Below are 19,882 nucleotides of genomic sequence, written 5' to 3'. Positions count from 1 at the left end.
TAAATAAATCAACAAAGTTAAGGAAGTGAATATTTTTAAGCATAAAAAAAGTTATCATCATGCTTACGTCCAGAAGCAAAAAGGATTCATTATGACTTGCCATCCACAACCAAAGTTATTTATATTATAAATAATATTGCTGTTGAAAAAAACAAATAACTTTACACTCTAATCACACCTGAGAATCTTGTAGGAATCTCTCACGGAGTAATGTTATTTACACATCTCTCTTTTGAGGTGGAATGATGAGAGAGATAGGAAGAAAAGGAAAAGTAAGAAAGAGAAAGTATGAGATGTGATAGATGGTAAAAGGAGAGAGATAGAAACAAAAAGAGGTGGAAATGAAGTGTTTTAAAAATGAGGTGTGTATATATCATTACTGATCTCTCACGTGGTCGGCGATGGATCACAAGAATAATGTTTAGTTCCTCATCCATTTCCACCTCCACCTCTTTAAAATGTGAAGAGAAGTGAGAGAAATAAGTGATATGATATGTGATGTGACAAGAAATGCAGAGAGATAGAAAGAAAAATGAGTGGAAAAGTGATGGAAGAAAAAGTGAGGTGTGAATATATCTTACTCGGATCACAACACTAATTGTCCAGACTTGAGAATTTGGTGCAAATCTCCCTCGCCTAGGGAGATGGATCACAGCGGGATCGTGCGGTAGTGGCTCTGGTGGTCACAACAAGGCTTCAAGTTTCATGGCGTAGAGGAGGTACATGTAGAAGACACTCTGATGCTCAAGTCACTGTTTGAGCGTGAGAGGTTCTCATAAGCTCAGATAGAATGACAGAACTGTATTTATAGGGTTGGAGTCGTTAACAATTGTCTCTAAAAGTATGAGAAAAAATCCTTTAAGCGGGGTGTCCCAACGGGCAAGTGACCTTGGGCCGCCCTGCCTTTATTCACCAGTCTCGATCCTTTGGTCGTAGAGCAGACGCTTCCGAGTGGGATGTTACTTCATGAGCCATTGAGCACAACCTTAAGACGAATGTTTCGACGCATGTCATTTTGGTCGGCTAAGATGCCCTTAGGTCAGGTGGCTGAGAAGTCGGCCGGAACATGATTCAAGAACTAGTTTAGATGTGAAGGTTGTTCTATTATTTATAAAGTCAATCATATCACTAGTAAATGTGAGTCTTTCTAAACATGTTTCAACAAATTCACCTTTTCATCTTTATTATAAGTTATTGCATACCTATATTTTGAAGCACCTAAAGCTCACTCCTTATTTGCCCTAGTGCTTTTCTTTCTTTTCTGCACAAACATACCCTTGTACATCATGTCTATCACAGGAAAATCATTAAAAGTTAAAACTATTAATCATATCAGTGTATGATGTGTGTTTTCGCAAAATTCCATTAATGTTTTGAACATAATACAACAGGGGATTCAGTTTATTGTCCAAAATCCAAGTTGCGGTATATATCACTGTCTCGCTGACATCAGCTACGTAATCAAAGTTTAAAGTAAACCTGTCATGGCTGAAAATTATGCAATCCCCACCCCCCTAATATTATAACTAAAATTGAAAAAACAAAACTTAGAAATGTAACATATTCACAGAACAATCATGGTATCATCAAAGGGATAAACTCACGTTCTGCATTCAGTAAAGATATTGAAAATGAAATAATTGGTCGAAAGTAACTGAAAGATGTTCAAAGTTTGGTTTAGGAACCAGATACCACTAGAGAAACTATTCAATTCAAACATTTTACATGTGAATTGTCAATGATGCTATGTTTGTTTGCAGCATATTGCATAATTTGCAAATATTCAAAGTGGACAGGTGGTAAACGATACCGTAAGTTTCAAGAAATTAACATAGTGCAAAGGGGTGTGTGGATCAAAAAAGTTTAGATATGGGCAGCACAAAATATATGCTCTTACCAAATATAGAGAAAAAAGGTCTTATGAGCTTTAGACAGGAATTGCTTCATAGGAAAAATATGATAAAAAGTGAATCAGTTGACTTTCACACCTCTTTTGAAGGGTTAAGGGAGCCCTAAACCTTAATACATTGAATGTATACATTTATTCTCTTTCTTTTATCTTATTCTTACCCTTTTTCTCTGTTTCTATCTCTATTTTCTTATAGGCTTAATAGCTTTTTTGGTCTCTCACTTATCACGATTTTGCGCTTTTGATCCTCTAGAAAAAAAATTAGCAAAATTAGTCCCTCACATTTACACATTTTTGCTGCTTTAGTCCCAAATAGGGATCATTTTTGCAAGGAATTAAGCAATGTGGAGGATCAAAAGTGCTAATTTTTTTATTGGGGACCAAAAGTGCAAAATCATGATGAGTGAGGGACCAAAAGAGCTATTAAGCCTTTCTTATATTATCTAATCACTCATTATATCTCTCTCATTTTTCCCACTTATCTTCATATTTGTCTCTATTTATGAGTGAATTTTGTGTGTGAAGAGTGTTGATGGAGTCTAATATGGATTAATAATGAGTGATATGAAGACAATATAAGAGATATTACCTGTAAATCCATAGTGTTGTGATTTTGGGTAAAGATGTGGTGTTCTTTTCTTTTAGTGTATTGTTTTCATGTGGGTTAACTTAGTTCTTGTATGGTCAGATAAAACGTCGGTACACAATCGGGATTTCCCTTTATCTTCTTATTTCTCTCTTTCATCAAATTTAGTTCATAAAAACTCTTTTGCATCAAATTCAGTCTTTCCCCCTCTTCCTCTTCTTGTCCATAACCCCTTCTCCCACCATGAATTTTCTTGATAGCTTTGAAGGAATTATCATCTAATCAAAAAGGAAAGGAAATTGAGCTGGAGAGATGAAGGAGATGAGGGAGAGGTTTTGGGACATGAGAGAAGGGTTTAGTGCGGTGATTTGCTGAAGAAATAGTGGGAGAAGAGGTGATGGGTGGGAGGAGGAAGAAGTGGTGAAAAAGGTTAATGACTAAATTTGATAAAAGTGATTTTTTAAGACTAAATTTGATGAAATAGAATCTTGAAAGACTAATTCTGATGTGAAAATTATACGTATACATCAATATCTGACTATGATTGTCACGTGGATGAGTGACGAGGTAAAACACATTTCAAAATAATTTATGACGATATAAGAACTATTTTCAATAAAAAAAATTCAGGGACTAAAAATTATGAAAATAATTTACAGGGACTATTTTAAATTATGATGCATTAGAAAAAATTATATTTAACCCTTTATTTAACTCTGCGTGGTGGTGCTGAGAAAGCGAAGAAGAAGATGGAGGGCGAGGAAGGCGGTGGCATCAGGCTGAGCAAGAGATTCTCCGACGACAACAAAGGCGGAGCAGGATCAGAGGTTGACTACAAGACCAAATCAGGCACCGCATGGAGCCACTCTTACCTCAACCAGAAACCATGGCACCCTCTCTCTTACCCTAACCAACGCCGCAAATGGATCGCCGAACAAACCCACGCCAACCGTGAACGCCGCACCGAAGAGGTCGCTCGTGAGGCAAGTACCCAACCCTCTTCCACTTCCATCATCCCAATTCCAATTCCCATAACCCTCTTTCCCTCTTTTTGCAGTATGCTCAGGAGCAAGAGTTTTATCGCCAAACCAATCTCATATCCAAGAAGGACAAGGAGAAGGTTCAATTTTGCACTCGACCCATTTTTTCTCACTTCATTTCCCTTCATGGGTCGGTTTCTGTTTTCTCAATTTCGTCTTGTTGTGTAGGTGGAGCTCATGCAAGCTGTTAGCTTCATGTATGTTCGTCCTCCTGGTTACAACGCCGAAAGCGCTAAGGCTGCGGAGATGAATGATCAGACTAAAAGAGAGGAGATGACCAGTGAGACCAATGCTGATGCACCACCCTCCTCTTCATTGTATATCCATCTCTCTCTTTTGCAATGTGATTAGTTTTTTTTTTGTTCTTGTGTGATTGAATCACTTGCTTCTCAGGCCTCCCTCGCGAGTGAATGACGAGAAGAAAAAACGGAGGCCAAAAGATGTTTTCGGGCGTACTCTACCAACTGAAGAAGAATTCAAAGTTCTTAAAAACGCGCCGAAGTATGTTTGTAAGCTATTTTTCAATTTAGTTGGTTTGGTTGGTGTTGAAAAATCAGAAACAGGAGTTTTCCCTCCATCTCTAGCTGCATTGTTTGTAGAGATTTATATTACTTAAGGCGTATATTGATCACACTAGGATCTAGGAACTCGGGGGTTTTACTGCAAAGGGAGACTACCATTGTTGATGTTTTCTCTATTACGTGTTGAATGCAATACAGGGATAACAGGGGGAGAGCTTAAAATGTTTGTTATTAAATCACTTCGTTAGTTGGTTGGCTATTATGTTGAGTGTGGCTTAGAACAAATTAAAGGTGGAGTAAGGATGAAATGGAATATTCGGTCAAAGTGTATCAACGCAGACACTTGAGAAACATGGATTCCTTGCCCTGTCCAGTATTGAAAGGGAATTTAAAGGGGAGGGTAGACTTGGTGTTTTTATTTTTTACAAGAAGATAACGATAAGTAAAAGTAAATTTCTGTCACCTCTTATAAGTTATGCAGCCTTTTTTCATTTTAAAAGCTTTGCAAACCTCTCATAATCGTTATATGACAGCCTTTAAACCTATTGGAGGTGCTAGGTTCCTACAGCAACATAGATTGAAAGTGACTGAAATCTGCAATATCAACAGGGGAAATTATTATCTGTAACTGTTAGAACATAGATGGGAGCTAGGTATTAGATCACAACAGGTATTGAAAATGACTGACATCTGCAGTATCAAGTGCATCCTAGATTCATGTGTTGATTATTGACATATGGATGAAATTCTGCTTGATTGCCTAGATTTTTTTCTTTTGGTGTTGAATTTGGGGAAACAAGCTCCATGCTCTCCATTTTTTACGTGGCAGTGTATTCTTCAAGTTTGAATTGTTGCAGTGAACCAATTTAAATATCCTTTTAGTAACTGAATTGTTTTTAGGCTGGAAACAGGAGTTGCTGGCCGGGCAAAACCTTTTGGAGTTGAGGTCCGCAATGTAAAATGTTTAAGGTGTGGGAGCTATGGTCATCAAAGTGGTGATCGTGAATGTCCCTTGAAGGATTCTATAATGCCTAATGAGGAGAGCAGATTGAAAAGAGATGACCCCTTGAATGCAATCATAGCCCACACAGATCCTACTGAGGTTAGTTACTCATTTTATAAAACTATTGTTTGGGGAATTTTGCAATTTAGTCTTTGAAATTGTGAATTTGTACACTTATGCATTGGTAGTTTGGTTTTTGTTTTGCTGACAAATTTGCTATTTTGAATACAAATGTTTCTTGGTATACTTTTTATTTCTTCACCCTTTCCTAAAATGATTAATATATTGTTCTTCAATTCAGTAACACCTTGAAGCCATTCAATCGCATATACTTATCATCACTTCTTTATAAAAAGAACATGACCCGTATCATAATGAGATGGCTTACATTTGTTCACAAGCTGATGTTCATATTTGCTAAGAATTACACTTGCAGGAAGACCATTTTGTATCTTCTTTTATCTTATTCTGAATCTAATAACTATTTAATATATCTGGGACCTAAATTCTCCTAATGCAGTTGTTGAATGTGAGATAATATATGCAAGCAATTGATTAGCGTCATGCTGTTTCTAACTAACTTTTCATACCATCCAAGTGAAAATGCTTCGATTTGATCACTGTCCATTGTTCCTTGCATTTCTAGCCCTTTTGAACAGAGTTCTCTACATTATTCATTGTACAAGCAATGCCCAATCTATTGTGAGAGCTTGTTTGGATCTTATGTTTCACTTCTGTAGAAACTGAAAATGAATATGTTCTCAAGAGAGATTTTCCATGGAAATCTCTTTGAGTGAAATCATCTAAGACCAAATATACAAAGATTTGGATGAAAAGGTTAGCTAAGAACTTGGAAAGGAAAAATTCCCCCTAACAGATGAACAAGAGTTTGAAAATCTTAGCATGCCTCCCATTGATGTTCTTTTATAGTGGCACTGTGTGCTGCTGTGTTGGGTACAGCATCAAAATATGCTTGTCAATTGTCATGCAAACTAGTCTACATGCGAAGAATGTGTATATAACTTCCCCCAAAAAATATGGTAATATTGATACATATATTTTGTGGTGTTTTTCAAACAATATAGCCTCTAAAATGGGAGCTCAAGCAGAAGCCTGGAATCAGTCCTCCTCGTGGAGGGTTCAAACCAGATGACCCCAACCAGCAGATAGTTGCTGCTGATGACATATTTGATGAGTATGGAGGTATCTGATCGTAGCTCTTTTTTTTTTGAAGTGTTTTGTATGCCTTGAAGTCTTGGATGTTTGTCCAAAGTCAATCTCCCAACATCTCTTATTTTGCAGGTTTTCTCAATATGGATAGTATCCCTGATTTGTTGACCAACTTTTCTAAGAAACCAAAGAAGTCCAAAAAGAGCAAGCACAAAAAGCAGCAACTGGTACATTCAGAAACCGAAGCATCTTCTGATGATGGAGAGAAAAGGTCTAAGAAAAAAAAGGTTAAGGTAAACAAGAAGAAGCGAAGTCATGCAGAGTCAAGTTCATCAGACACCTCAGTCTCTGAAAAAGATCATGGAAAAAGCAGACACAAAAGTTCGTATTCATCTGAAGATTCTGACAGTAACGTGAAAGATCGAAGTAAAAGGACTAAACACAAGCATTCTTTTTCACCCAAAGGTTCTGATCAACCTAGGCACACTAGGAGTAAACATCGCAGACAAAGGCATTCCTCTTCATCTGAGGGTTCTGGTTCTGATGGTTACCATGAAAGTTACAAGAACAGTGATAAACATTCTTTTTCGCCTGAAGATTCTGACAATGACAAGGATGACCGGAGTAGAAAGGATATACAAAAGCACAAGAGGAAACAACGAAAAAGACATTCTTATTCCGACGATGATTCTGGTGCTGCTGGTTATCATGTATATCACAAGAGCAGAGATGAGCAGTCTTCTTCATCGGATGATAAATCTAATCATAAAAAAACTAATGTTAAAAGGAGCAGCCATAAGCACTCATCAAAAGCCCATTGCGATTCTCAAGAGTACAGCAGAAAGTTTAGTTTTGATCGCTGGCATGGAGATCAAAAGAGCAGAGGTGGGCATTCTTATTCATCTGAAAATTCAGATATTGACAAGGATGATCAAAGTAGAAGGATCAAACAAAAGCATTCTACTACATCGAAGGGTTCTGAACATACGAGTAAACAGAGCAGGAAAAAGCATTCTTATTCATCTAAGGATTCTGGTGCTGATAGATATCACACAAGTGAAAAGGGCAGATGTGATGATGGGGAAAAGGAAAACCATCATAAGCTGAGAAGGAGCAGACACAAGCATTGAATAGCTCATTGGAACTGTCAGAAGCATCACAGAAATAGGCAAATCAAAGTCTTCCTTCCTAAGGAATGCCAAAATATTAGAACTGTAGTCTGATTAAGTTGTTTGCTGTATTGATTATGTGGTGTAACAAAACTGGCATTCCTTTCTTTGGTTTATTTCTCCCTTTAGTGAAGCAAATATTTTTATCTTTTTCAGGTTCTTATGAGTTATATTGTTTGTAAGACCAACCCGTGTAGCTTGAAATGATTAGCCTTCTCAATCACCAAATTTGATTTCAATGAGATTGATTCTCCACAGTCGAGAACTAACAACCAAATTACTTTCGCGAACTTGCCTTGAGTAAGAATAACTATTTGGTGGATATGGAGAACTAGAAACATTGTGTATGGAGGGACTTACTGGGGTATCATGGAATCTCCATCAACTTCCACATGGAGCTGTTGGCTCTCTTTCATGACCTCGACGGTATGTTAGTGTAGACCAGCTACTCACAAATATGCAAGTAAGAGTGTTAAAGACCTTCTCCAAAGGCAATGGGAAATGATCATGTTGTGCATACCAAGTTCAGAGCAAGGCACGCTGACAAGCTGAAGATAGTATATTCCCCAGTTTCTAGAATGGAAGCATTTTTGTTATTCACTTGTTTGATTTTGTTTCAGTATGTATTTTTGTTATTCACTTGTTTGTCATCTAGTACCAAAAAGGCCATTGTTGAATATGTCAATACTCTAGTAGGGTAATACAACTTTTCAGAAATGAGGAATCTAATAGAAATTTGATAAAAACTAATCGATGCAAAATAGTAGAGTATGAATAGAAGGGAAAAATAATTTTTTAATTTAGGTAAAACTTTGGTGTTTTGCCTTGTATGTAAGTGGATAAAGTTTAAAATAACTTTATCAGTTTAATTTGCAAAGACAACTAATAGAAAAAAAAATTAAGCAAAGTTTAAAGTAAAGGTAAAAATGTGGATTAAATTATATTGTTAAAAAATTAAAAGGTTAAATTCGTTAAAAATGTTATCAAACAATCAAAATCACTGATTAAAAGTTTGATTGGACTTTTTTAGTTGATATTTGATGTTTATGTTGATAAATTTTTAGCAAACAATTTAAATAATTTAGTCAATTTAAATTATATATATGAGAATTTGAAAAATTCGTCGGAGTAATGCAAAAAAAACTTTTCAAATGTCAATCCACATTAGCTAATGAAGAGAACGAAATGCAAGAAAACTTAATCAACAAAAAAATCATTTAGTTATAAAATAATTTATATTTGGGTTTACAAGGTACTAAACTAAGTTCGATACCCAAATTTTCCAATCCTACTGCATCCTTACATAAAATTCTATTCAGGGAGCGGGATGAATAATTGTCATACCAAGCAGATAGTATCTTATAATTATAACCATGTAGATTTGAAATGAAGTGGTGAACGCACATATATGACTTGGAAATACTAATATATATGTCATCCTAACAATGTGAAATCAAACAGTGACAAAATGACACCACTTTCAATCCCAAATTCAAGTCAGATCTTACAAATTTCCAAGTTTCTTTAGCAGCCCGTGACATAGCATGTACTTAAGATAACAAAGCCCTACTTAATGTACTATTACGAGTTACCATCGAGAAGAATCCAATTAGACTGATTTCACAAAATGGTTAGACAGCAATCTGGCAATCTCTGTGAATCCCACTTTATCTTTCCCTTCAAAGATGGTCTTCAGTTTGTCATCACAAAAGATTTCCTTCTTATTTGTAGGATTCTGCAAAAGAATAGCTCTGTTATGCCATTGTAGAGACAGACAACACTGAAAAGAGACAAAAATAGCAGACAACGAGAGAAAACTTCCATAATCCAAGACAAACTACCCTGCTTCTGTAACAAATATCATGAAAGCTTCCATTGGTTTATTAATAGCAAGAGAAATTCAATGAAGAGACTAAAGAAAAAAGATGCAAAAAACACAATTAAATTGCAAGCATAAGCTGGAGAAGAAAATCCAACAAGGATTAAGAATGTTATCAGCAGCTGCATCTCACAATTGAACTACAGAAACAAGTGTTGTCAATCGCAGAAAATAGTGGAAAGCAGTGTTGTTAATCGTGGATTGCGGAAAATAACGGAAAGCCAAAGATCCGCTATTTCAAACCCTCAGCAGAATAGTTGTGAGCCCTCATAGCACTACACTATAGCGTTGTAGCGCCACTATAACTGCCATTTGACAACACTGGTGGAAAGCCAAAAATCCACTATGTCAAGCCCTCAAAGCGGAAAATAGCGGATAGCAGTAACCCTCAGAGCGAGGGTTATGCTATAGCGCTATAGGGCCACGATATCCACTATTTGACAACACTGACAGAAACAAGCATGAAACCTGATTAAAAATAATCATAAACTATCAGCCTCACAGAATCAAATTATCACTACATCATACATAACATCTATCTTCATACAATGTATATCATCAATTACAGAATAGGATACCACACTAAAAGGGCAAAAGGCGAAAAACAGCAAAACAATGAAAATAGAGATGACTTAGATAAACTTGATACCAATGAAATGACATTGCATTTGCTAATGCTGCCCCAAAAATTACATGAAACTGAGATTAAATATATCAGTGCGAAACTGAGTGATCATCCCTTCGTCTCAACAAGCACACACATCAACTCAAAAGTTAAACCTAACATGGAAACACATGATCTACCACGATAGTTAGCATCAGAAAACCAAGAAATCAGTTGAAAATACGAATCATCGCGAAGAAAAATAGCAACATTGAGTGAATGAAAATGGAAAGAAGACCTGGAGATTCTGCAGCTTGATGTACTCCCAGACTCTCTTGACAGCGTCGGTTCTGGAGACTTCCGGCGAACCGAGAAACTTTCCGAGCTCGGAAGAGACGGGAACCACCTTCTGAATGCCGCTAGTGCTGCTCTTGGTTTTACTGGGAGCAGCAGTAGCAGGCTTCTTGGGCGGGGCGCGCGCGACTTCCTTCTTGACCGCGCCTTTCGCCGTGGACGCCGCCGCCATGAGAGCTCTGGCAGCGTATGCACCGAAAATCCTAACTCCCGCCATGATCGCAGTTCTGAAAACCTAAGAGTGAGAATGAGAGTGAGAGTTTGAGGTGAAGGGTTTTAGAAATGTTCCTTTCTCCTCTAGGCAACTCTGTTATTTTAAATTTTTTGTTTGTTTTTGTTAACAACAAGTTTAGGTGGATGAATTTCATTGGGCCTAGACCCAAGAGTGTTGTTTACCCCCATTTAGCCCAATCCATGCATGCAGTTTAAAAATTGCTATTCATGGGAGATTTGTAAATAAATAACCACTCAAATATTTGTATTAATATCATGGGTGTTACTAAAAGGGGCAAGATGTGCAAGGTATCAATTGTCATTTTCCTCCCAAAAAATCAATGTGTTTGTGTTTCACTACACGACTTGAAGCAGCGTTGGATGAATGGAGGTCATGAGCCTCTTACACATTTGAAGTTCCATAGCTCGCAATTCTGAATTTCAATGTTTCGAATGCTGAACCTAACGGAAAAACCAACACAAACTGAATCATTTGCTTATTGTTGTGTCCATCACCTGTGTTTTGGATATCATTTGAGTTAACGTATAAAAATACATCCATCTTAATTCATGTGAAGAGTTATATTCAATTTTTACCTCAAAGTGAGTGTTAACGCATGTTCGCACTAATGTCAATGGATATCCAAACATATGTCTGCGGGTTATCGACCCATAGTTTATCTAGCACCACATAGAGTTAGCTACATTTAAATTATGGCGGATTTCCCATACACATAGCAAAGAAAATTTTAACATTTTTTTTACCTGATTCAGCTATTGTCCAAACAAAATAAAGAACTAATTCAGCTGACGAAAAATTCAAGAATGAAGACTTTTGATGGAACTTCATCAACTCTCCCAGCTATGTACACGATTTTCCTTTATTTAGTTTACGGCTAAATTTGGAGAAGAAAAATATAGTTTACAGCCTCATTTATGTAAGCAATGGAGAAGCATAGAAGCATGCAGGATCATAGTTTGACAAATTAATTCCATCTAACACAGAACATAATTATGTCCTTGAGATTGTTTATTTTCACTATGTGTTAGCCTGTTAGGTAATTAGTCAAAACAACAATAAGGTAATGCACACAAAGTTATTTCATTCATGATAAAGCCTTAATCAATCAAAGATCAGGCTTTCCATGATGGCTTAATAAATCAAAGAAGTTAAGGAAGTAAACATTTTGAAGCATAAAAAAGTTATCAAAATGCTTACGTCCAGAAGCAAAAAAGATTCACTATTACTCGACATCCATGACCAAAACTATTTATAAATATTTAATAAAGATTTTGCAGTATAAATATAAAAAGAAGATAAGAGCAAAATCTGATAGCTTAGTGGTCCAATAAGGCCTCCACATAAATCGAGCACCAGAGGCGTAAGGTTCAATCACACCTTAGTATTATGCAGCCATGCGCAGATGCGCTGATACAGTGAAACCCCTTGATACAGGTCTTATATTCTAGTTCTACTGTCAAAAACCTTTGAATGAATGGTTGCAAAAATCTCCCTTCTCCTCCACTACCAACAAAAAGAAGGCAAATAAAAACATAATGGAAGTTCTATTCCTTGGTACATCAGACTCATTCCCGTTGTTTAGTTGGAACGTTAACCAAATTTAACTTTTCATCTTTAGTGTTGAGGTACTTAAAAGGCTGAAACTCACACCAAATTTAACCTTATGCTTTTATAAGTTTTCTTTCTCTTGTGTACAAACATGCCCTTGTACATCAAGTTTATCACATTGCCATATTGAAAGGACAATGCATGCCAAAAATCGAACACATGTTAATTGTTTACATTAGTTAAAGATGGACCTTTCAGTTCAATCAAACTGTAGGCAATGTTCAATTTTGTCAATTGACTCAACCCTTGTTTACTACACAAGATAATGCATTTAAAAACTGGGTTTTTGCTCATCTTGCTCTATGAGCAAAAACCCCTCCCTCCTCATCCAATTAACTAAGAATGTTTAGGCAGCGGGAAGCTAGCAACCGGCTCAATGGAAATTCAACAAGAGCTAGCAGTGACACTAACAGTCTTTAAAGCTTAGCATTTTAGAAGAGACATACATAGGCCAATGGGAAGTGGGAACTAAAATGCATAAGATAACATATAGCTAATAGATGGTGAAAACATCATAACCTGAAAATCCCAATGATACCATAATCTACCTTGCATAATTCAAATAAACATTGAAGCATTAAACCATTTCTCCATTAGGCCAAGCCTAACAAAAGTTCTAAAGCGGAGTAAAGAGAATAATATTAGTTTTCAGAACAACAACAGACAAATTATTTTCAAAATTCAAACTCTCAAACATTGTGATGCAGAATTGCAGATTAAGCAATACCAACTTGTGAAAGTCTACTTCTTTGAAGATTTCCCTTTCTTCTGTGAGCCTTTCCCCTTTGAATCGGAGAAAGCGTCCATGCCACTATCCTTAACATTGATGGCACCACTGCTGAACTCCGTGGATAAAATTTTAGCAATCTCAGGGAAGCCAACACTGCTTCTACCACGCAACAGAGTTTGCAAATTCTGCTCCCAAATCTTATCTTTTTTTATACCAGGACTCTGCAGAAAAAAAATATTACAACTGTTGAGTGAGTACATTGATCAAACAGTTGGTGGGTGTGGAAAGAGAAGTGAAAAATGGAATGAGACCCACCCTGGCATTGTAGAGTTTGATGAAGTTGGAGATGATCAAGGAGATTTCGGAACGAGAGTGATGAGGGATGCCAAGGAAGGTGCAGAGCTCACTGGAAGCCTTCCGGGTCTTGGTCTTGCCGACGCCGGCGATTTCGGCGACGGCTTTTGACACCGTCGACATGCTCCGGCAACTCCCAATAGTAACCAACCCGCTCCTGATGTGATTCATTGTTCGCTCAACCGAATCGATTGGTTTGGTTTGTTGCGGTGTGATCCTGCTTCACTTTTCAACCCCAAATTTGCAGATGAACTAAAAAATGAGTTCAAAATATTTTTAAGAAATTAAATTGATTACAAAATAGTGATAATAAAAAACCATAATGTAAAAATTGATCTAAATAATGTATACTCGTTTTAATAATGTTTTTTTTTTACATTTTCATAATGCTTTATAAATACTTTATTTTGTTTCTAATTAATTTAAAATTTAAGTATTGGCTAAATAAATTAAGTAAAGTATAAAAAAAAAAATTAATATGATTTAATTTAATTGAATTCATCTCCCTTGAGATCGGTCATTATAACACTGACTTTTCATCTAGTTTGCAAAATGCATAATGCACAAATATCTCTTCTTTCATATATTATTAAAAAGAGTAATAGGTGTTGAGTGTTATAATAACAAATTTCAGGGGAGGTGGGTGAATAAACCTCAAGGGAAGTTAATGCAATGTTCTTAATAAAATAACAATGGTTAGCATCTTGTTGAATAATGAAGGGGAGCTAGTGCAAAATTGATAAACCATAGAAGAGGAGAAGGCGGTTCAATTTTCCCTTATATGTATCATCACATTGGAAAAACAAAACACTAGCTTAAAAAAAATTGGGCTTTTATGATTGCTGAGTTTTGAGTTAGTTTTTTTTTTTAATTTAATTTTGTAAAAAAAAAAAGGTATTTAGAAAAATAGAATTTTTACTTAATTTTAAAATAATTCTTGCTAAAACTAGTAGTATAAGATCCCCAAGGAATGCAAGATCCTTATCATCTCACATGTCCCATCACTGATACGACCTAGCTGTGGGGGTAGGCGCGAGGCTAAATAGTAAATACCCAATTCCCACTAATGGGGAACCCCAAATTGTTGGATCTCTGCTAACAGCGGGAGGCATAGAAAGATCCAACGTTGTGCACTCACTCGAGTTCTAGCAATCATCACACCCCTTTAACCTACCCTTGACCTATGAATAGGTATAAAAGGTCAGGGAAAGGTGGAGTCAGATACGCATTATATTTTTCATTTTTTAGAGATTTTCCAAAACTCCCCTGTCACTAACTTAGACATCAGAGTGTCTTCGCAAGACCCCTCCCTAGCTCAGAGACGGTGCTCAAACCCTACCACTTGTTGTCACCTCGCCTGGTAAAGGCTCTCATCCATCAAAGTTTCATTGTTTCCACCTCAATTAACACCTCCCGAGTGATTTGACCGGCTTATTCCGATCATCTAAAATAATAAAAATCAGATATCAATCAATATAAGAGATATTTATTTTTGCCAAAACCAGAATATTCTCGGACCTCGACTCGAGAATCCTTGAGAATCGGACAAGCCCATATGCTCAGAAAACGGGTCGGTAGGACCCGAAACACATCCAACCGTCCATTCTGCTTTCCATCTAATCTTCATAATTTCCATATACCAACCCTCTGTCACCCTTTCGCTCCGATTCCACAACCGTCATTCAAACTCCGGCCACCGGAGCCTCTCTCTCCGGTTCCCCACCGTTGATCCTGCAACACCCTTTCTCTCCGTTTCCCCAATCGATTTCCTACCCGCAATTTCACCCTCCCGCTTCCTAGGGTTTCCGTGACACCATGACTTTATCAGACGACGAGGACGAAAATCTAGCTCAATTTCTCGAATCAGAAGTCCTCTCCGAAGTCTCTGATAAGGTATTCCCAATATTCACAATCTTTTACCTATTAATTTTCGTAATTCATCATATGGTGCTGTTGAACGATAGACTAGTTTGAAATTGAATTGGGGTTAATAAAGAAAAATAATAATTTTTCATTGTTTATCTGAAATTTGACATAGTGGGTATAATTTGCATGATTATTGTTGCAGGAAGAGGAAAACTTGGAGGAACCAAAAGCAAAGAGAAAGCGTATTGAAGAAGCTGAGAGTACTAAGCAGGGGCAGGGTACTAAACAAATTTCTGCTCCATTATCTGAGCCTGAGAATTATGGTGTCAACAATGGCGTCGTGCCGAAACGGATTGAGACTGGTTTTTTCAGCAAAATCCCACCTGAGCTTTTCCATCATATCCTTAAATTCCTGTCTTCCGAGGTTGTGGCTCTCTATGCTCATGAATTTTGTTGTCATGAGACTCATGATTTGCTTAATAATTGAATTAGCTGACTGTAGTAGTTTTTTTATTTATGGGTTGCAGGATCTTATTTCATGTTCCGCAGTCTGTACATTTCTAAATTATGCGGCATCTGATGAAGCGTTGTGGCGTCGCTTGTAAGTGCATTTTGATTTTGTTTTGTCAAAGTTTGAACATTTTCAATGGTATTGTTAGAGGTTTAGCATCAGATAGCTTGTATGGGCTGATTACTGATATGGATTTTAAATTCATTCGATATGATCTCTGTCAATGAGCTCGTGTTGATGTTCCAGTTGACATGGAACTCCTCCGTTTAAAGTGGAGGCTGTCCCCTCTTTATCAGTTTGGCTTTGAGGAGTGGGTTCTTCTCAACTTTAAATAATTCAAGTTGTTTATGTTATCTTCTTTAGTGAGATTTCTACTGTTAGAAAACCATGAACCATGTTTATGACTATTGCCATGGTAAAATTGGTTCAGGTACTGTATGCGATGGGGTCTTCTTCCCCCCACGAGGAAGTTAAGGGAATGCCCATGGAAAAACTTATACATTCAGGTACTGATGCATTTTGCATTTCTTCTTCTTTTTAGTCCTTTAATCCTTTATTATTCTTTATTTTGCATGCATAATTGCATATATGATATATCAATTGGTGATATGTGAATGAGTGATTTGATGGCATTTGTTGAGATTCATACTTAACACGAGATGTAAAACGTACTACATCTTTATTCTCTTGGAAACTGAATTTGAGTTGTTTGATCCCCTGTTTTGTGAATTTCTGCGTGGATCTTATAATTTGTCCCATCATATTATACAGCGCGATGGAGACGACATGGTTGAACTTGTCAGAAACTGCCAGAATGAGTTTAAGGAGTATTACATTCAAATGCAAGCAGCTAAAAGAAGTCAAGCCCCTAATCCGTCACAGGTAATGAGAGAAAGTGTTGTAGTCTGGAAATGTTTATTTATACATTGAAGTCCTTTCAGTGAAAAGTAGAGCGAGATAAATAGTTTTTTTCCTTGTACATGCAACTGGTTCAAAAACCGATTATAACAGCATTCACTTGAAGTGGGATAGATAAAGGGATAGAGCTAAAGTTTATACAGTAATGTTTATTTGATTTTGCTCCTATTGTATCTTCCCTACCAGCCTACCAAATAATTTTGTGTCTTTGATATTATGATCATTTTTAATTGAAATACTTCATACCCCGTATAAAATAGATGCCTTTTAAACAATTTCTGATTCCCCCTCTTTTTCCTGCACGTGCAGTTGAATGATGATAGGATAATTCTAGACAAAACATTAGCCGATCAAGTGTCATCATGGAAAAGCAGCAGGGGCCTTAGTGATACAGTGGTGACTGATCATGCTTGTTCTGGGGAAACATGCTCGTACTACGCAATTGGAGATGTATTTATTTGTGAAAAGACTGGACAAGTTCATGGTGAGAAACACTATCTATGTCAATGCTTCGCTTTACTTTATTTACCTGTCGTGTTTTAACATTAAATCACAAATCCTTTAGTCTGGCAAGGGCTTATTATGTGTTTTTTTATTAATAAATTGGGTTCATTTTCTTTTCTAGTTTGTGACGAAACATGTAGGGAAGTAGTAATGGATCCCACCAACGAGCTTTTGGTCTGTACAATATCTGGCCACTGTTTTGACAGATTGCTATCACCTGCTGAAATGGAGCCTGATGCTGTAAGTCTAAGTGTCATCTGACATGATTTTCGTAACAGTTTTATTGTAATAAATATTCATTCACGTTGTTAATCTTATCAGTGAAGGCAACATGTATTATTGTCTTAACAAAGTTAAAACTTTAGAAAAATAATGACTCCTTCTGTATAGCTTTTCTTCCTCATGATTTCTTGGTCTTTTTAAATTTCAGGAGCAGCAGCAAGGTGGTGCGGCAGATGAGGCAGAACCGTTTATGGGATCTGGCCGTTTTGGTAAATCGTCTCTCTGGCTGTAGAGTTTAGTTACTCACCCCCCCCCCCCTTTTTTTTTTTTTAATAAAACCAGTTCTCATTATGATGCGTCTCTTCAATTTCAACAGCACGGGCTTATTTGCTGGGATACAATTGTGCTGATGAAAAGGAGCTTGAAGCTACTTTGAGGTTTTGCTGATCCCTATTGGCCCTTCTGGAGTGGATGATCTCATGTCTCAGCATTTACCTATTTAAGATCAAATAAATCGGGTTTCCTTTTCGTGTTTCTCTTGGCATAAGAATGTTTGATTAGATCTAGATTATGAAACTCTAATCGTCTTCTATATTAATAATTGTATGCTTAAATTTATAGTTGAAATTCCATTGATGAATTTTTCTTTTTATCTGCATTTGTTAGTCCTTTATATTTAGAAAATTTCTTGGTGTACCGTTCCGTGATTTGAGATCCCTCAGTTGGTCAAGCCGCAGGCCAAAGTTCATGCTCGCGGTCCTCCAAACCCGATAATTTACCAATATGCCAAGCTTTATTCACCCTAGTAAAATAACCTCCAGAGGGAACATTCCCAGAAGCTGAGAAGATTTTGGACCCACTGGCAATAAGCAACTCTCACCAAAACTAGAGTTCTCCAAAACAAGATAACACTGAGCTGACTTCAGAGGAATCGCGCGAGACTTTCGACCCCTCTTAAGTTTCTTAGGGCGCCCACGAGGCCTTCACGGATCCTCTGTTAACCCCAGATACAATTTTTTTAATTGTATTTATAAAAAGAAACATTTATTAATTTTTTTTTACTCTTCATTGTGATAGAAAATCGTATTTAACCACTGAAATCTAACTTGTATCTTCGATAATAATGAGATCCAAATAAATCTAATTAATAGGATAAAAATATCAGTTTATGTTAAATTTTTTTAATGGAAAAAGTTAGAATTCAGATGACAAAATACAAAATTTCGATTCTATATAAAATAAAATAAACACTTAATTAGATTATACATTTTCTCATCCTTTTAGATTTTTTATTTTGTTATAAGAATGTAAACCGATAAATGATTTTTTTTTGAAAGTGAGTGGATAATGATTGTTAATAAACAAAATTGCGTTACCAATTTATCTAATCATATTTTCCATTTGAAATATTGATATTGTTTATAGGATTCTGTAAGTAAGGTGGATCTATTGATGGCTCTAGCGCAAGATTCAACAATTGATCGACCAAGCAAAGTTAATGATTTTCGATTTTGTACAGAGAACAAGGTTAAGGTTTCCATTGTCTCGATCTCTTCCTCTTCACGCTCTCTACGATCTGGGTTAGGGTTTTTCGAATTTGGGGGTTTGCATCTGGGTTGGGATTAGGGTTCAGTTCTCTCCCCTTTTGGTGAAAATGGTGAAATTGTGAAGAAATAAAAAGAACAACGGAGGCAGAAGGGAGGAAGCTTTGTAATTTCTCCATCGTTGTTCTGGAAATGGAGACTGGTGTTTTATGGTTGGGTGTGATGGGTTTGAAAAGGGGGAAATCGTGTTTGGGGTTTCTAAAAATTTTGTTTTCTGGAAGTGCTGAGAGAAATTTTTATGTTCAGATGATGAACATGATGATGAGTGGATCTTGATGGGATTAATTTTTTGAACAGGGGTAAAATGGACAATTGCCATCTTGTCTAAATTTATTTAAGTTGTTAATTAAATGTGTCTTAATTATTATTTTTAAATGAAAAACAAAAAAAAATCCAACATGGCTCATTAATTGACGTGACAAAGCCACATGGGGTGCCACATGGGCTGGAGGAACTCCGGTGTTGACCCAAACGGTCAGAGAGACTAAAACCAATCATTTTGGCAAAAGATAGGGACCAATACCACGTCTTGCTCCGGCGAGGGACGAAAACCATATTTATGGAAAAGGATAGGGACGAAAAGCTTAATTAAGCCTTAATTTTAAGTATTTTATTTTGAATGTTGTCGTATCACTTATTTTTTTCATGAAGTCATGTTACATAACTTCCATTTTAAATAAAAAAGTAATTGATACTAATCTTATTACTAAATAGATATTCAACAAATTAAATATCACTAAAATTTTAATTTTAAGCGGTCAAATTAAATTATTTGTCACGACCCAACTTAAATAGTGAATCGCATGGGCTAACTAACCTAACCTAGGAAGTCTTAATTAACTAAGCAAACTTATATACAAAGACTTATAAATAGAAAAAGACAATCGCGTTGAGGGATGGCTTACGACTTGTTTGATCCGTTGGATATCAGAATAGAACATCTACTTCTGAGAGAGTCTTTAGGCTTGGTACAATGTTGTGGTATTTTTGTAATTTCCAGATGAAGAAAAATAACTTTTATTTTAATTAAAATTGAAAAGATTTGTAAGCGCAAGTCTTATGTGTCATTATGCCATACAAATTGTTAATTTTTAT

The 19,882-nt window shown here is 36.4% G+C and overlaps 4 protein-coding genes across 4 annotated transcripts; 2 read left to right on the top strand and 2 right to left on the bottom strand.

Annotated features, from left to right (window-relative positions):
• The first annotated feature begins 3,206 nt into the window (after positions 1 to 3,206).
• Positions 3,207 to 7,553, top strand: LOC130740309 (uncharacterized zinc finger CCHC domain-containing protein At4g19190). The gene is made up of 7 exons (XM_057592860.1): positions 3,207 to 3,478; positions 3,553 to 3,615; positions 3,704 to 3,852; positions 3,929 to 4,036; positions 4,957 to 5,158; positions 6,145 to 6,262; positions 6,362 to 7,553. The coding sequence occupies exons 1-7, from the start codon at positions 3,245 to 3,247 to the stop codon at positions 7,357 to 7,359; spliced, it is 1,872 nt and encodes a 623-aa protein (XP_057448843.1). The 5' UTR covers positions 3,207 to 3,244; the 3' UTR covers positions 7,360 to 7,553.
• Positions 7,554 to 8,733: 1,180 nt separating this feature from the next.
• LOC130740308 (protein TRI1-like) lies at positions 8,734 to 10,538 on the bottom strand. Its single transcript, XM_057592859.1, has 2 exons — positions 10,180 to 10,538; positions 8,734 to 9,133 (listed from the first exon to the last, which is right to left on the bottom strand). Exons 1-2 carry the CDS (start codon positions 10,450 to 10,452, stop codon positions 9,008 to 9,010), a joined length of 399 nt encoding a protein of 132 aa, XP_057448842.1. The 5' UTR covers positions 10,453 to 10,538; the 3' UTR covers positions 8,734 to 9,007.
• Positions 10,539 to 12,593: 2,055 nt separating this feature from the next.
• On the bottom strand, positions 12,594 to 13,426 carry LOC130740307 (uncharacterized). The gene is made up of 2 exons (XM_057592858.1): positions 13,124 to 13,426; positions 12,594 to 13,029 (listed from the first exon to the last, which is right to left on the bottom strand). The coding sequence occupies exons 1-2, from the start codon at positions 13,331 to 13,333 to the stop codon at positions 12,820 to 12,822; spliced, it is 420 nt and encodes a 139-aa protein (XP_057448841.1). The 5' UTR covers positions 13,334 to 13,426; the 3' UTR covers positions 12,594 to 12,819.
• Positions 13,427 to 14,793: 1,367 nt separating this feature from the next.
• LOC130740305 (F-box protein SKIP31) lies at positions 14,794 to 17,841 on the top strand. The gene is made up of 9 exons (XM_057592857.1): positions 14,794 to 15,055; positions 15,231 to 15,452; positions 15,556 to 15,629; positions 15,970 to 16,045; positions 16,311 to 16,421; positions 16,767 to 16,941; positions 17,083 to 17,201; positions 17,392 to 17,452; positions 17,560 to 17,841. The coding sequence occupies exons 1-9, from the start codon at positions 14,978 to 14,980 to the stop codon at positions 17,628 to 17,630; spliced, it is 987 nt and encodes a 328-aa protein (XP_057448840.1). The 5' UTR covers positions 14,794 to 14,977; the 3' UTR covers positions 17,631 to 17,841.
• Positions 17,842 to 19,882: the final 2,041 nt, after the last annotated feature.

The sequence above is a fragment of the Lotus japonicus genome, chromosome 2 (genome assembly GCF_012489685.1).
Source record: "Lotus japonicus ecotype B-129 chromosome 2, LjGifu_v1.2".
Taxonomy (NCBI): Eukaryota; Viridiplantae; Streptophyta; class Magnoliopsida; order Fabales; family Fabaceae; genus Lotus; species Lotus japonicus.
This window is presented reverse-complemented; position numbering and strand designations above follow the sequence as displayed.